Source organism: Patiria miniata, unplaced genomic scaffold, assembly GCF_015706575.1.
Source record: "Patiria miniata isolate m_02_andy unplaced genomic scaffold, ASM1570657v1 HiC_scaffold_15, whole genome shotgun sequence".
NCBI lineage: Eukaryota > Metazoa > Echinodermata > Asteroidea > Valvatida > Asterinidae > Patiria > Patiria miniata.
Genome location: NW_024037053.1, coordinates 2284631 through 2302145, shown reverse-complemented (window position 1 = coordinate 2302145; position 17515 = coordinate 2284631). Strand labels below are relative to the sequence as shown.

Below are 17515 nucleotides of genomic sequence, written 5' to 3'. Positions count from 1 at the left end.
TTTGTTGACACACGCACCCCATACAGCCTCCCAAGAATGTTTCCTACCATTTTGTAATACGCCTTAAAACAGATTTAAATGTCTATAATCATCTTAGTGTTCACCGAAAGATCTTAAACCTGGTCAGGTTTAGCAAAAAGTCTTGATGCCAACAACATTTTTTTCTTGGTTGCATCAATTCCGTGAAAAAGTCTGTAAACTTTACCTGAACATCCATATACGGTGAACTCGTACCCCTCACCGCACTCACAGTAAAACCCATTAGGGACTGTAAGACACTGTCGGTCTTCACAGCCTCCATTGTCTTCAGTGCAAGGCTCTGTGAGGAACAGATAGTAGTTGTCTTGTTTTATTTGTATATTCCAGAGCTAGTCCAATTTCTTCTGAGGACACCAATACTGCATACACATCTGTTAGGTTTCAGGTTTCAGGTTTATTTCCATACAGGGTGAGTCCAAAACAAAAACAAAACAAAAAACACCAAAATGTCAAGACCATTGTTTTAGTGAAGTTTTGCATGTAGCACTTTCAAAAGCTAAGATATGAAAGCCCAATCCATAAGCTTTCTTCTAGTACAAGAATCATTTAAAATCACTTATGTAATTTTCAAGAAAGGGAATTTTAATCACAACCTCCGTTTTAAAGTTCTGTCCACGGATCACAAAAAGTTAAGTGTTCTTTCAGCGAAACGAAAACAAATCACATAGGGATGTGTGTGAATTGTTTGTGTTTTGCTGAAAGAACGCAAACCTTTTTTTTGTGATCCTTGGACAGACACTTAATCATTATTGCTTCGTCCTTCAGATGGGATGTAAAGCCGTAGGTTCTGTGTGTTGTTTAATGCACGTTAAAGAACCCAGTAACACTTATCGCTAAAGAGAAGGGGTTTTCCCCGGTGTTTCTGGCCGTGCGTTTATCTTCAGCCATGAAGTCTGCACGTAAGGAGGAAGAAGAAAAAGAAGAAGAAGAAGAAGAAGAAGAAGAACTTACGAACAGTGCACTCGGTTTCATCCTCCCCGTTGGGGCAGTCGTCGATCCCGTCGCAGACCGCAGAAATCTCCAGGCAGGAGACGTCGCTAGGGCACTGGAAGAAGTCTGGCAGGCTGCAAGCGCCATCTTGACAGTCTAATTCGTCTGAGTTGTCCATGCATTGTCGGATGCCATCGCAACGTGCAGAGGATGGTACACATTTGCCTGAATCACAGGTCAAACTATTCGGAGGGCAGGTCTGGTTTCCTGTGAACAAAGAAGAAAGCATTTCCAGAGATAAATGCGACGGACAAGCACTTTCGCATTCCTGTACTCATGGTTTTGGAAAGTCCTATCTTAACTTACTTTAATCATGTGGCCAAGAAGTCACTTCATACTCAAAGTTTTCTTTTTCTCAATAGTTCTCATTATACACACTCATGGCAAATTTCGTTTGAATTGTATCTGTACTCATCATAGTCATGGGAAATTATTTTTAAGTACAACCCTGGATAATTTTCCATTAATGTTTAAACTCTACTTTAGACCAAAAAAAAAAGAAGTCGGTCACTGGTCAGCACGCGCGTCGATTTTAATCATGCGCGTCGATCTTTTTTTTTTCCAAAATGTTCCGTGGTAGCTCCAACAGCGCCCTCTATTTCCACACCTCCTGGATTTTTTTTACCAAAGAGCACCAAGGAATGGGAAATTGCACCAAGGCAAATGATCGAAAGCACCAAGGCAAATTATGGAGGACACCAATGTACATGAGGACATCAAAAGAGCAAAATAGTACCCCACCTTGTCTGTACAATCCAAGCTTGAAGAAAGCAAAAAATAAAGCAAAAAAAAAAAAAGAAGCCGCGTGGCCGCGTCAATTCCGGAACTTTGGTCTGACCAGAGACCGAATATTTTTTTTTTTGGGCCTTAGAATGAGGTACTCACTCTCATGTTTGAAGAAATGTGTTCACACTCCCATTCATGCCAAAGTACTCGCACTCATACTCATAACAAAGTACTCACACACAAAAATACTCATAGCTAACTACTCCGCTCAGACTCATGCCAAAGGACTCACACTGATACTATAGAAAAGGCTCACACTCAAACTCATAGCAAAGTTCTCACACTCACACTCATAGCAAAGTTCTCACACTGATACTCATAGCAAAGTACTCACGCTGATACTCATAGCAAAGTAATCACGCTGATACTCATAGCAAAGTACTCACGCTGATACTCATAGCAAAGTAATCACGCTGATACTCATAGCAAAGTTATCACGCTGATACTCATAGCAAAGTACTCACGCTGATACTCATAGCAAAGTACTCACGCTGATACTCATAGCAAAGTACTCACGCTGATACTCATAGCAAAGTACTCACGCTGATACTCATAGCAAAGTACTCATGCTGATACTCATAGCAAAGTACTCACGCTGATACTCATAGCAAAGTACTCACGCTGATACTCATAGCAAAGTACTCACGCTGATACTCATAGCAAACTACTCACACTGATACTCATAGCAAAGTACTCACACTGATACTCATAGCAAACTACTCACACTGATACTCATAGCAAACTACTCACGCTGATACTCATAGCAAAGTACTCACGCTGATACTCATAGCAAAGTACTCACGCTGATACTCATAGCAAAGTACTCACGCTGATACTCATAGCAAAGTACTCACACTGATACTCATAGCAAAGTAATCACGCTGATACTCATAGTAAAGTACTCACGCTGATACTCATAGCAAAGTACTCACGCTGATACTCATAGCAAAGTACTCACGCTGATACTCATAGCAAAGTACTCACGCTGATACTCATAGCAAAGTACTCACGCTGATACTCATAAAAAGTACTCACGCTGATACTCATAGCAAAGTACTCACACTGATACTCAAAGCAAAGTACTTACGCTGATACTCATAGCAAAGTACTCACACTGATACTCATAGCAAAGTACTCACACTGATACTCATAGCAAAGTACTCACACTCATACTTAATGTGAAATACTCACACTCACATAATAATAATAATACCGGAGGTTTTATATAGCGCACGTATCTACCAACAATTAGGTACTCAAGGCACTGGAAATTATGTCAATTATTAAAGAAAGGTAAAAAAAGTTTTGGAGAAATGTGAGACCCATTATGTAGCACCTTATAAGGGTTGACAGTGTGCTGTGGCGCATATTGCAACCACTGCCAGAAATATCGGGGCAAACCCCTTCTCTTACCGATGAGTGTTACTGGGTTCTTTAACGTACATCATACAACACACGGGACCCACGGCTTTACATCCCATCTGAAGGACGAAGCAATAATGGTAAAGTGCCTTGCTCAGGAGCACAAGGACCATGTTCCTACAGGTCAGGATTCAAACCCATGTACCACGGCACACGAGTCGAACACCGTAACCATTGGACCACAGCACCCCACATCACACACACTAGTACTCCTCACAATGTACTCATACATGTACTCACACTCACTCAGTACTCAACTACATTGTTCTGCCTAGTTTCAGCCATACCGCAATGGCTCTCGTCCTCCCCATCCATGCAGTCCACTTCAGAGTCGCACCACCAACTGGCGAGGATGCAGTCTCCATTATTACACTCACTCTCACATATGCACTCACACTAGTACTCATCACAATGTACTCATACATGTACTCACACTCACTCAGTACTCAACTACATTGTTCTGCCTAGTTTCAGCCATACCGCAATGACTCTCGTCCTCCCCATCCATACAGTCCACTTCAGAGTCGCACCACCAACTGGCGAGGATGCAGTCTCCATTATTACACTCACTCTCACATATGCACTCACACTAGTACTCATCACAATGTACTCATACATGTACTCATACTCACTCAGTACTCAACTACATTGTTCTGCCTAGTTTCAGCCATACCGCAATGGCTCTCGTCCTCCCCATCCATACAGTCCATTTCAGAGTCGCACCACCAACTGGCGTGGATGCAGTCTCCATTATTACACACGCGCTCGTAGCTTCCGCAGGGAGACTCAGTCGCAAGCTCCTGACACAGTTCTGGATCTTCATCACTGTTGTCACCTGTAGCAAGCATGAAAATCTGGGTCTTGTTTCATAATTCACTCAGTAGCTGGGGAATCTATCATTTTCAGTCAATGGCTTTGGCATTTATAAGAGATTATGCAGAATGTCCCCCAAAAGTGTCTGTCTGACTATTTTTAAAATAATTACAAAACCATGAAGTCAATGTTGAAATGTTTTGATTGTGCAGTCACTCCTTAATAGGGAGGTTTCGCAAGCGAACGGATACGCTTACAAATACGTTTAGCTATCCATATCCGTTTTTTATCTAGGTGTAGCGAGCGAGATATGCGTGTCGTCTGCACGTATGACGTCATACGCCACTCACTATCCGCTAAACGTGCAGACGACACGCATATCTCGCTTGCTACACGTAAGTAAAAAACGGATACGGATAGCTAAACGTAAGTGTAAGCGTTTCCGTTCGCTTGCGAAACCTCCCTATTGTCATTGATCACAACAACATTTTGGACACTGTGACCAAGTTCCTTGCCTTATTCAATTCGAATTAATTAAATTCAAGAAGACATTTATTCCACACTCCTTTAGAGAATACATCCATAAATAAAAGAACGACTGGTAAATAGCCAAATTCAATTTCAGTGCTGTGTATATCTAAGCTGTGTAAAAATCCTTCATGCTGTGAAAAGGGCTGCGGTCGAGATTGCCTAGCTACCACTTATAATGGCAAGACCTCAGCTTAATGTTCAAGGGCAAATAATTCCAGAGATGCCAATTTTACAGACTACAAAAAAATAATGATTCTTCCTGCAAAGAGTAATGCTTATGTAAATACATAGGCCAACAGTCAAGTTTAAGAGTAACCACAGTAGTTGTCAGAGTAACCACAATGTTGGCGTATAGGACAGCTGGAATTTTCATGAGTAGTAAACATGCCTCTAAATCCTACTAATTACTCCAAAAGAGTATTGGTTGGCATCTCTGTGATTCCAATCCCAAACCACATCAGCCTTTTTTTTGTCACAACATGAAAAATAAAATAAATTGTGCAAACTTGCAGACCTCACACTTGCAAGGCCTATGCAACTCACCACAATCGTCTTCTTGGTCACAAGTCCACCTGCTTGGGATGCACCTCAGACCTTGATCTGTCGCGCACCGGTACTCATTATCTGCGCAGGTCATGGCTGCACAGCCTTCCTCGTCTGTCCCGCTTTCACAGTCCTGGTCACCGTCGCAGACCCATAGCCGATTGATGCAGGTGTTCTCAGCGGGACAGGTGAATTCGTCTGGCTGGCATGTCCTTTGATCTGTGAGTATAAGGACAACATCTGTGCTGATCACCCCTTGACCAAGTGGTGTCTTCAGTGAACACGATCCGTTACGAGTCCTTAGTGGATGTTATATAACCGACATACAGATCCTAGTCATTTGATTGGTGGAACTCACATCACATGACATTCGTTATTGCTCACATGCACGCCGCGGCTCAAAAAGTACTATCCGCCCATGGGGAATGGGAAATATTATTCAACAGTTAGGATCATGACGCGGTATTTGTTGTGCAAATGAATGTTGGTGTGCACGTTCAGCATTGCGCGTAGCGCGTATTGTTCCAAAGAGCCAGCGCTACAGGGTTAGGTTCAAACATTTTCGTGAAGGGGTGGTTTGGAAGAGAGAAATAGATTTTCCTTCAGTTTTGTAATGAAAAAAAATTCAAATATATCAAATGACAAGGATCTATATGTCAGTTATATAAAACAAATATTGAGTGGCTTTAAATTGTGAAATGGGAGGAATATTATCGCTCATAAAAATTTGGACTTTTCCAGTTCACTCGGCTTCGCCGTCCAGATTTTACCTTGCGAAAATATTCCTCCCATTCCACGCTGAGCCACTCAATATTTGTATACTATTCAGACTGCGTAATGCAAAGCACTTACCTCTACTGTACTGTAGTGTTGCGCGGTCCTATATTATCAGTTCGTTCACGGACAAGTGATATTGCGCCTTCAATTGTGCCTGTCATACAACACTTTCTGATGAGACCATTCTCAGCACAAATCTCCCTCCGAGGACAACAATAAATCTGTTGTTCTCTCTTTGTATAGCTGTCCTCAGACTACAATACACGCTGGATAAGCACACTGGAATAGGATCACCTTGTTTACAGAGTAAAGGCATGTTCGTACTTCATGCGATTGCGAATGTGATGCGAATTCATGAAGAAGTCAGTGGCTGGGGAATTAATATGAGATTATGCAGAATGTCCCCAAAAAGTATTCGCTGCGAAGTTTAGATAAAATGTGTTCAACTTTCGCAATTTTGCAGATTGGAAACTTGTTCTGACATCACAAATTTGCGTTCGTGTTCACATTTGCGCTGAGTATGAACCATAGAGCTAAATTACTAGAGCACTAACTCGTCATTCTGCGCGCAGAGACGCTTTGAAGCCGTCCCGGGCGCAGACATTTTGAATTCATGTGCGTGTTTGTAGAACATAATGAAATTAGATGGATTGAATTTGAAAGTGTACTCTAAATGCAACGCGCAAGTAGAACACACGCAAACAACTTAAGCGCACCACTGACGGTTAAAAAAAACAAGACAGTAAAAAGCATCTGCAGCGAATACATGCACGCATTGCGCTGTTTGCGTAGAGCAAAATGACACGCTCATTTGCTGATTGTGCATTTCGGTTTTGGGCGTATTGGCTTCGATAATGCACTGGTATGGAATACAAACGCAGATATGCAAATAGCCGTACAAAAGCCGTACACAATTTTTATATCTCTATAGGTTTGTGCACAAACAAGGATGCGCCCAGCAGGCATTACTTTGTACACGAAGTTAGCGCTCTTGTAATTCAATATAGCTCTATGGTATGAACCGCCCTTTATACGAGTCTCAGCTTGTTGATAATTACCGATGCTGTCGCAGTTAGCCTCGTCGGACTCGTCGCTGCATTCTGCCAGTCCGTCGCACCACCATTCCTCGATTATGCACTCGCCGCTACCGCAGGTGCGATAACCACTATCGCAGGTGTGCCGAGCTTCTCCACACAGTACGACATCTTCGTCGCTATCATCACCTAGACAGATAAAAGAGAGCGCGGGTGGGTGCGAATGACGGACAGTTCTCTTTTCAGTTGACAATATCTAAAATATCTAATTAATTTCAGAAAAAATGAATTCTTAATTAAAAACCACCTTATGTCTGTACATTGTTTAATATTACTAGGTCACATGTCACGTGATGACGTAATCGTGACTTCACTTGAATTTCATCATCAACACATCCCGGTTTAGGTACATACCAAGTTTCAACCCAATCAGACCTGCGCAGTTCTGGAGATACTGTCCTTCAAAATGCCCCTATAATGTGATGTCATGTGACTCGTAATGACGTCATGATGACGTATATGTTTGGCACACAGCGACAGGTGCTGGTCTAAGTGTGTGCCAAGTAAAAAAGACAATCCGATTGATTTTAGTGCCCAAAGTGCCATGCACGATGAAAACGTGTTAAATGCAATGGGGAATGGCTAAAAAAGGAAAACGAAAAATTTTAACAAAAACAAAAGCTGTTTCGGCATGCACAATGAAAAAGTGTACAAATACAATGGGGAATGGCTGAAAAAAATGAAAAAAAAAAAAATCTTATCAAAAACAAAAGCTGTTTCCGCATGCATAATGAAAATGTGTACAAATGCAATGGGGAATGGGTGAAAAAGAAAGAAAGAAAATTTTTTAACAAAACAATGAAAATGTGTACAAATGCAATGGGGAATAGCTGAAAAAAAAATGAAAAAAAAAAAATCTGATCAAAAACAAAACCTGTTTCCTCATGCACGATGAAAATGTGTACAAATGCAATGGGGAATGGGTGAAAAAGAAAGAAAGAAAAAATCTTAACAAAACAAAAAAGTGTTTCGGCCTGTTTGCCGAAACAGCCAATAAAAGGTTAATTTTATGCTCACTGCAATCACTATCCCCGTCGCACTTCCAGGTCTTTGGAATACACCTGTGGCTGGACACACACTGGAAGTTCAGGTTTTCGTCACAGATGGGCTCCGGGCAGTCCAGCTCATCACTGCCGTTGCCACAATCGCCGTCGCCGTCACACACCCACGCGGCGGGGATGCACTGAACGAGACCCTCAGGGCAGGCAAACCAACCCTCCTCGCAGGATGGCGGCAGCGGGCCTGGATCAATACATAGACACATTACAATCAAGTATCTTGATCTACCAAAATGAGTCTTACATGAAAAAAAAAAGAGTCTTAAGGCCCCCCCCCCAAAAAAAAAGTCTCCGGTTTCTGGTATGGAGCTTGCCCAAAAAGTGGTGTGGCGACGCATTTTTTTTTTTTTTTACCCGTCTTTTTTGCTTAAAATGTCGGCTGATGACTGCAAATGGTGCCCGACTAAACTTAGTGCAAATATATGGGAGTCCGGAGAGGCCATATAAAGCTTATTCTCGATCATAACCCCATCTAAAAACACGTTGAAATTGTGCAGCAGCAGGATTCCAGTCAAACCAGTGAGTTTGGCGGTTTTGAGACATCATCTTTTATTGAAAAAAAAAACTTTTTCATTTTGCCGACGCGCATGGCTACGGCGACGCGCGCGCATACCAGAAACCGGAGACTTTTTTGTTTGGCCTAATGAGTTTTGTGCAATCTCACAGCCGGAGGATGAGGGGGGGGGGGACGATCTCCCCCCTTATGATCTTGCGCATGCAATCCAGGGGTTGCAGGTTCAAACCCCACTCCAGTCGATTTGTTTGCCAACTTTAATCTGTAATTTTTTTAAAATACAATTTGGTAGTTTTGTAGAGTTTTTAATACAGCAGTTAGGTGATGAATTGTGCCTTTGATGATACGGTACAAGCATGGAATTTGGCATCCAGTCAGAGTATGTCATTAGAAAGATATTTGGCTATTGAGCCATTTAAAAAAATATTGGCAGAACAAGCAATGGCAGCCACTTTGAACATTTTGAAAATTGCTTGATATTCTACTGCTATTTTTTTCAAAGGACGAATCTGCAATGACCCTACATGTATAACCAAATATCTTTCTCATGTCATACCCTTATGTGTGCCAAATTCCATGCTTGTATCATCTACATGTATGCTCAAAAGTGCAAGGTTTTAGCTCAGTCAAACAAATACTTCATCTTTAATTAGGATAATTTATTGTCCACTTTTCTATCCATGCCTGGATCTGCTTTCCTACAATTAATGGAAAACATTTAAGCTTTACAGTATTTTGCATGGATTATTTGATGTTTTGCACAGACACTAGGCCCTATATTTGATTTGTATCAAATGGGTGCCAAAATATCTGTTAAGACATCTAGCTTCAAACTCACTAGGGGTAACAATGACCAAAAAAAAATTAGCAGTGACAATACTTGGGGACAAAAAAGAATAAGTCCCCTACCCCAACACCTTTGGGAAAAAGAATACAATGTATGCGTCGACTGCATGCATTGTCATGTGCATGAAAAACAGCACTTCAGTTTAATATCACACAATGTTAGCATTCTGATTTAAAGACATTACGTGTGTGTGGAATGCCACTTCCTATTTTTTTTTTTCCAATTTGTGCAAGATTTGTTTAAGGGCCTTGAACTCTTTTAAAGGTAAAACTTGCGATTTCCGACTCATTGCATTCGACCGGGTCTCAAATGCAGACAGGACGTGTTAAATACAGGAAATTGCTGAAGCACTCCAGGGTTCAATGGAGATAAACATCCCGGTTATATAAACATCCTTGCAGAAAGTTGACAAACTACGTGCACAAGTAGACGTCTTTTAGAAATTGTTTCAACGCTTTTATCTTTGCATTTTTATTCCTGCAAAGTCTAACCGGTTTTGAATTTCCTCTGTGACAGAATTTTACTTTTCTATTTTGGGGAAAGGTTACTGGAGGACGGTAGTAGTTCTAGGGGTAACTTTTTTTCTCATAGCACAGTTCACTAGCTTCTAAATTTAAATTTAACGTTTTCTTAGACTTAATTTGGTGTTGATTGAGACACAAAGCATAATTTTTGATGACGTGTTTATTCATTATGGCAATAAAGACAAAACCAATTACATGCATTATTAATGGGCAAAATTGCGTACGTGGTCTAACGCTAACAGATGTCTTTCTTTTGCAAAATAATTGACCCATTGTGGTAGAATCTCGTTAGAATCGCGTCAACGCAGCTGGTGAAATATTGTCCAATTACATGATATGCAAATGAATGCGGAACGCGCATTATCTGCGACAAACAAAACTTAGCATACAACAATTCCATAGGGTTGTCTAAGGGGCCTGGCTAACTGCAAACGGCGATAGGTCAATTTGATGCAATCAAGGAGAAAAGGTTAAATAAGAAAATAGTTCTGGATCATGTACAGAAAAACAAAATTTGAGGGGTTAGTATAATCGATCAAATATCGTTACACTGACATGTTTGAAGTTTTGTGTTCGAAAATGCTTGAAAAACCAAGAAAAACAATAATGTTCAAGTAGTCTGGTTCCCCGACTCCACTAAAAATGAAATGGATCAATTTATAGATGCCGCAAAATTGTAAGGTAAGGGAACCAGTCTAGCTGGCCTGCACCCGTTCATAAACATGTAACCAATAGCAAACAAAATTTGAACTGATAAAATATGGTAAATTTGGAGCAGAAGTTGAAAATAGTTAGGTTTTTCCAACGGTGGTCGGCCGACCACCGTTGGAAATGTATACAAAAATACCATTTTCTTGAAAATGACTTCACACTAGGTGCCATAATTTTACAGGATGCTTAAGACTGTCATTTACCAACATCCTAGTAAGATATTTCGTAAAAACTCGGTAGTTTTATTTTTCGATGTTTGCAAATGTTGGTATTTCCCTTTAAAGCATTCTTTTCGATCATCAACCAGATTTATTGCCCGGTTGGAATATTTGAAAACAAAAACAAACTATGCATGTTCACATGTACACACACGACTGTGAAGGTTCACCTCAAAATATACACCTCCCAAAAAAGAACATAAATATGAGGGCAAAAAAAAAGATGTGGGAAAAACATAGCCAAGCTCCTTTTTTTTTCATGTGAATTTATCGTGAAATTAAAAGCTGAGCTTACTGGCACAAGTTGAGCTGAGCTCATCCGATGCATCCATGCAGTCTGCAAAACCGTCACAAACCCACTTCTGTAGAATGCAATGATTGTCGTGACACTTGAACTCGTTACTGCTGCACTCAATTTCTGAGGGGAAAAGAAAAACGAACACAAGTTATAATTTGAAGAATAGAGTTTATTACAGGGGATTATGTTAAGGAGAATACACGAGAAAGTGTGGATTCGTAATTTAAGATTCGTAAATTAAGAATCCACATTTGGGAGTGTATTCTTTGACTTAAACCATTGCAGAAGTATTGTCATTAACAGTCCAGTGAGAGGAGATGAAAAGACTTGCATATCTCGTGTCGAGTCATGGCCATTTGGGTAATTTACGAGGGAGTTTTTCGAGGCTCTTATACGCAAACCAAGCATTGTGGCGCGTTTAGCATGTCGCAACACCTGTACAACCAAGTTATTTTGTGTGTAAAGGCTCCTTATAATATCACGTCAACATGGATAGTGCAGACAATGATTTCTTTCTGACTCCAAGTAGTTTTTGCAGTGACGACGGAGAATCTGACAGTGAAGATGCATTGGTAATTTTCGGAAGGCAAATTTTCAAGAAGACGGTCCCATTAATGCTCATTATGAAGAACAATTGTCCGACATGTTCAAAGTGTGGATTCGTAATTCCGAATCCACACTTTACTAAAGATTCGTCGTTCCGAATCCACACTTTGTGACCACTGTAAGAGTTTTGTAGTTCCGAATCCACACTTTTAACAATAGTGTGATGTCACTGCAATGGTTTAAGTTTTTGTACCTAATGGACTGGGGCTGTGCATTGGAACCAGGCACCCGAGTACGTGACTGCTGATGTTAGGAACCAGATCAGGTACTCGTAACCAACTTTACAAACTACTTAAAGTAACTTCCAGGTATGAAAGAAACACGTTTTTGAATGTCATGTAACTGAACAACCCACAAAAACCGTGAAATAACAGAAGAGCCAAAATCAATCATGGTACAGGGTGAGTAAAACAAAGCGGAACCCAAACCCCCCAAATATATTTCATATTTAAAAAAATATGTAGCACCAAACTAATAATTACGGGAAAGGCAATTTCATAAGCTACTTTTAGATGAAAAAAATATGGAAACTGCTCAATCCTTTCAAAGAATATCATCATTTAAACGCAATGACCCTAAAACCTATCAAAACGACACAGAATACTTTTTCAACAACTGTCAACAACTGTAGTACACAATATCTTTATTAACAACCCTGCTTATGCAAACAATATCATTTAAACAATCCACATTTATAAAATACCAGCCTTCAAAAGGACTTTGTTGAATATTTTAAACTTTCAAACTTAGCTTTTATCGCTGACGATATTTGAAGACATTATTGCGACGACGATTCTTGACATCACATTTTTGGACGAAAGACGTTTTAGGGTCATTGTGTTTAAATGGTGATATTATTTGAAAGGATTGAGCAATTTCCATATTTTTTTCATCTAAAAGTAGCTTATGAAATTGCCTTTTCCCGTAATGATCATGTTTGATGAGCACTACATGTTTGGGCAATCGTGAAGTGTAGGGCCCCTGTTTTGTTTTGATCAAATTAGAGTCAAAAATATTTTTTATTGCTCAAAAATCACCTTTACAATCAAAAGCAGACTTTTCTCAATTCTAATGACACCCGTTTTGCAGTTTCTTGGGGTAGAAACCACGATTTTCCTGCGCGGTTTGTGCCTTGCGATTCAGCGCGCCGTGCGTGCTCATGGTACATCGCGCGGTGATCGGCATCTTTATTTTCGGGTCGCGTGTTGTCGCTGCGCTGTCATCGTCATTTTACCCCCAAATTTCCCTCAAAAAATCAAAACCCTGCCCTCTATCTATGACATACCTGTTTATTGAGAATGTCGCCAACTAGTTTGTAGGTCCAATAATTTTTAAGTGGATTTTGTTCCCTTATAGGAACCGGGCCCTACACTTCACGATCGCCCATATTTGGGTCTTTTACATGACAAGATGCATGACTCACCCCCGCAGTCGAGCTCATCAGAACGATCTGAGCAGTCTACCTGTCCATCACACTGCCAGAAGCTGGGGATGCATTCCTCTCCGCTGCTGCATGCAAACTCCGTCTCGGCATCACAACCTGCGAGGGATTCAAGACAATCGGGCACTTCAATTTTCACAAGAATGACCTGTGGAATTTGAAGGAAGTATCATGTTTGGAAGAATACATGTATCTCAAACTGCATGATTTTATGCCAAATTTGATCAGTCACAGACAGCCAACAAGTTCCCCTGCCATGCACTTGTAAGTTGTAGGCCTACACTGGTTAGTCAAAAAACAGTCAGATCACATTCGTTTAAACATGTTTACACTTTGACTAGCCTAATTCTAACAGACGAAAGAGGTATAACTGGCGGGTACTGCTAGTGCTAGCATATCATTATCATCTGACACCTTCAGTCAAAGTCAAACTGCATGGGGGATCTTTCAATTTTATATAAGCCCCCCCCCCCCAAAAATAAGTCTGTCTCTGGTCAGCGCGCGCGTCAATTTTAATCATGCGCGTCGATCTTTTTTTTTCCCAAAATGTTCCGCTGTAGCTCCAACAGCGCCCTCTATTTCCGCACCTCCTCATTTTTTTTTTACCAAAGAGCACCAAGGAATGGGAAATTGCACCGAGGCAAATGATCGAAAGCACCAAGGCAAATTATGGAGGACACCAATGTACATGAGGACACCAAAAAAGCAAATAGTACCCACCTTGTCTGTGCAATCCAAGCTTGAAAAAAAAAAAAAAAAAGCCCCCCCCCCAAAAAAAAAAGCCGCGTGGCCGCGTCAATTCCGGAACTTTGGTCTGACCAGAGACCGAATATATATTTTTTTTGGCCTAACCACTAACATAACAAGGAAATCATGAACTGTTTTGGCACTGTTTTATATTTAATTTATTAACTGTTTCACTGTGGCTTAACATGTTTTAAGATGTTTTAAGATGTTTTGTATGCTCAAACCTTTGTGCTAACAAAACTTCCATCTTCTTTTGATTAGATGAAAAATTGCAGAATCGGTTACCATATCCCCCATCAGCCCACTTGGGTGCTTTTAAGTTGTCATGGTTGTAGCCTAATTATACTAGTTTGTTTATCTCTCGCGTCTCGGCAAGCATATCTCGTGCGCATCAGCACAACCGAGGGAAAGAATGTTGCAACCTGACGCTACCTCAGCGATTGTGAACAAAGTCTATAAAAGAGTCAAGACAATTTTCTAAGTATTTGCTAACAAAATTGGAAATATTTCTCAGTCCCAGATTCATGTCTCATCATCATTTTTGCAATGACTGACACTGGCTTCATTGACATGATTATACGAATGAAGAAAAGCAGCATCAGGTTGTAACTTGTAAGTTGTTGTAGTTGTACGGTATGCAACATTCTTTCCCAACCAAGTCCAATATTTACCGCAAGATCTCGTAATGTGGTCAGAGGCCAAAGAAGTCCTAACGGACCAAGATTGCAATGCGGCCTGTTAGCTGTCCAAAGGTCCATATATCATGTATTTAGCGTTAAAAACGTCAGCCTAAAATCAAAGAAACTCATAAGTCATATCTTCCGCCTCTCACGCGCACACGTGTGCTGTGATCGCCAACGTTAGAGCGCCCTCTAGAGTTGGGCATTCACCTTAAATTTGTTTTCTGCAACCAAGTTTTTGGTCAATGACCATAATGCGCATGCGTCCATCGGTTACGCAATGGTTCTCGGACTGGACTTCCCTTAAAAAAAAAAAAAACCTCCTCCCTGAGCCATAAATGAGCAGACAAGTCTCCCTCCCCAACTTTTTAAAGTGTGAGGATAACATATCCTCCCCCCCCCCACTTTTTTCGTCTCCGAATAAAAATTGTAGCCTACAAAATTCGCAAATGATATTTAAATGATGATCTTTTGCTAAAAAAATATATTAAAGTGGTTAGAAATGGCCTCAGATCGCACCACAGATCGAGCTCCCCATCTAGAATCTAAAATTGTTTGGGGCGCAGGCCCTTTAACTTTAAGAGCGGGCCCCTTGCATCAAGGTTGGCCCCCCACACACTTTTACGATTTGACGCTCTCATCTTGCACCGAACGCATACTAACCCGATCGTCTTGAAGCTTGGTGGGTAGGTACATGTACTAGCATGCAACATTCGAGGTGACGTCATGATGCCGTCATCATCTGATTTTATATGTTTAAGTTTGTCTAAACAATTTACATTTTCTGTAGTTAGCACAAGGTCATAGACAAGTAACATCATGGTGACGTCATCATGGGGCATATGGCGTCATCTTAAAGGTGGTATATTCTAAAATTCTTTATCTATATTTTGATTGGTTTGGAACTTGGTATGGACAAACACACTACACTCCCGAGGACAATGCTTTGTGTTTTCCTTTGTCCCTGTAATATAGCACTCTTCCATAGACTAAGCACACAAACCTACTACAGAGGACCGCTTCGAACAAAAGACCCAACTCCAGAGGACTGAAATGATCTGTTGCTCTCCCTTTGTGTGTCTGTCCTCGGGGGTTATGTAGAACAAGTACATTTAGACCGGGACGTGTTGCAGACACAAATTGGGGTGGCGTCACTGTGACGTCATCACGGGTCATGAGACGTCCTTTTAATGATTCATATTTCAAAGTCTATAAAATATACAAAATGTATCTGGAGAACTTAGTCGTCAAAGTATGTTCTTGTATATAATTTACCTGACTGCATAGGAACAAAACAAAAGATAAACTTCAAACATAATGCGGAAAAGCCCAATGCTCTGTTCATCGAACAGACATATTGTTTAGTACATGTATACTGAATCTTACCCTCCGGTTGGTAACTGTCAAGAACGAATCCGACGGCAGCTACGGGCAGCAGCAGTAATACCGAGCACAAAACCTTCATGACTATAGCTGACGGTCCTTGCGGAGCGCGGCGCTTTGCAGACAGGGTCGTCTCAACTGCGTGGTGTCACCTCACTGAAAAGATGTCCTGAAGTTATTGCCCTTTATATAATGTTAACCATTTGATTCAACCAATCCAAGGTCAGCTTGGGAATTGTTTTCTACCGGAAGTTCCTGCTGTTTAACCTTGCACGAGGTGTTCCGTGCCAGACAGTGTCATTTGTCTCTGCGGGGGCGGATCCAGGTTGGAATCAAGGGGGGGGGACTATATAGCCGTCATGGGGGGCGGGGTTGATTTTATTTTTAACAGGCATTTTTTTCCTCCATGATTTCCTTTCTTTAGAAGCCCCAACACCCCATGGATCCGCCACGTTACATGACTTCCATTTACCTCTCTTGTCGCTAACAAGGCGTCCTTTGTTAATTTTTGCAATTTATATCTCGTGTTTTTGTCCCTTTAAAGCAGGCCGGTCATCGGCCGAAACAAAGAAGTCTTGAAACTGAATGCAGCTGCGAAGACGGCTAATGAAACGGATGGCGGGTGCCACCGCATGTATCGGTATAGATGAATGATTGATCAGAGATTTTCGTATACGGTGATTTCAACACCGTACTTTGACCAGGGATGGATATAGGTTGCGGGAATTTCTCATGACACCGGGGACCTCAAACTCAAACCATGTCACCGCTGGTCACGGCTCGCTGACAGGAAGTCAAAAAGGAAGATACTGTAGAAGTAAACTCGGCCAAAATAGATTTCTCATTATCTCCAGTTATATTAAGTCTGCGGACTCCAAACTTGTTGGGGAATACAAAGTCATGTATAGCCAAACTCTCCAGCCCTCTATCCATGTACAAATATTTGAAAATTCCTTATGACAAGGGGCACAAACGCGAGATAGAGCAAGAAATGGCACCGCTGGCAAAAGGCCTGCTCCTCAGAGGGAAAATACTGAAGAGAAATAAACTCAGCAACACACCAAGGTGTGTCTCGATTCTCGAATTATATCCACTTATAAGTTGGGCAATGTATAACCTATTATACGTGTGGTTTGATTCTCTCGTCTTGTCCAAAAGTATGAAAACCTATTCCAACAGGAACTGATAAATTGACACAAGTTGGTCGAGAGCGGGTGCTATACACACCTGCCGAGGCGATTGCAGATTCTTAACTTTATTACATGCTATTAATTTTTTGTAATAAATCTAAATAACATATGCAGAAATCTTGAGAGTTGCAGTTATACTTTGTATTATTTGTTCATCGAGTCACAACATAATTGACCATTTTCAGGGCAACAAAGGCCCTTTATCTTTCCTTTCCATCAAATATACAGGAATAACATTCACGATTCTCAGCAATTGAAAGTTTGCACTTTAACCACTAGGCAGCTCAGTTTTTACATTAAAGC

At 41.0% G+C, this 17515-nt stretch overlaps 1 protein-coding gene across 3 annotated transcripts in view; it reads right to left on the bottom strand.

The window, feature by feature from the left end:
* LOC119722386 (low-density lipoprotein receptor-related protein 4-like) overlaps nt 1-16205 on the bottom strand; it is a 56054-nt gene extending 39849 nt beyond the window's left edge. The window contains exons 1-9 of one of the 3 annotated variants that reach the window (XM_038192463.1): nt 16026-16205; nt 13195-13311; nt 11163-11285; nt 8013-8237; nt 6960-7124; nt 5125-5343; nt 3911-4072; nt 991-1236; nt 206-319 (exon numbers count right to left, since the gene is read on the bottom strand). In XM_038192463.1, coding sequence (XP_038048391.1) covers nt 206-319; nt 991-1236; nt 3911-4072; nt 5125-5343; nt 6960-7124; nt 8013-8237; nt 11163-11285; nt 13195-13311; nt 16026-16104 — 1450 coding nt within the window. In that variant the 5' untranslated portion in view covers nt 16105-16205. Of the gene's footprint in view, nt 1-205; nt 320-990; nt 1237-3524; nt 3854-3910; nt 4073-5124; nt 5344-6959; nt 7125-8012; nt 8238-11162; nt 11286-13194; nt 13312-14630; nt 14808-16025 lie in introns of those variants that run through there. The other 2 variants (XM_038192464.1, XM_038192465.1) reach the window with 2 other exon arrangements.
* Nucleotides 16206-17515: the final 1310 nt, after the last annotated feature.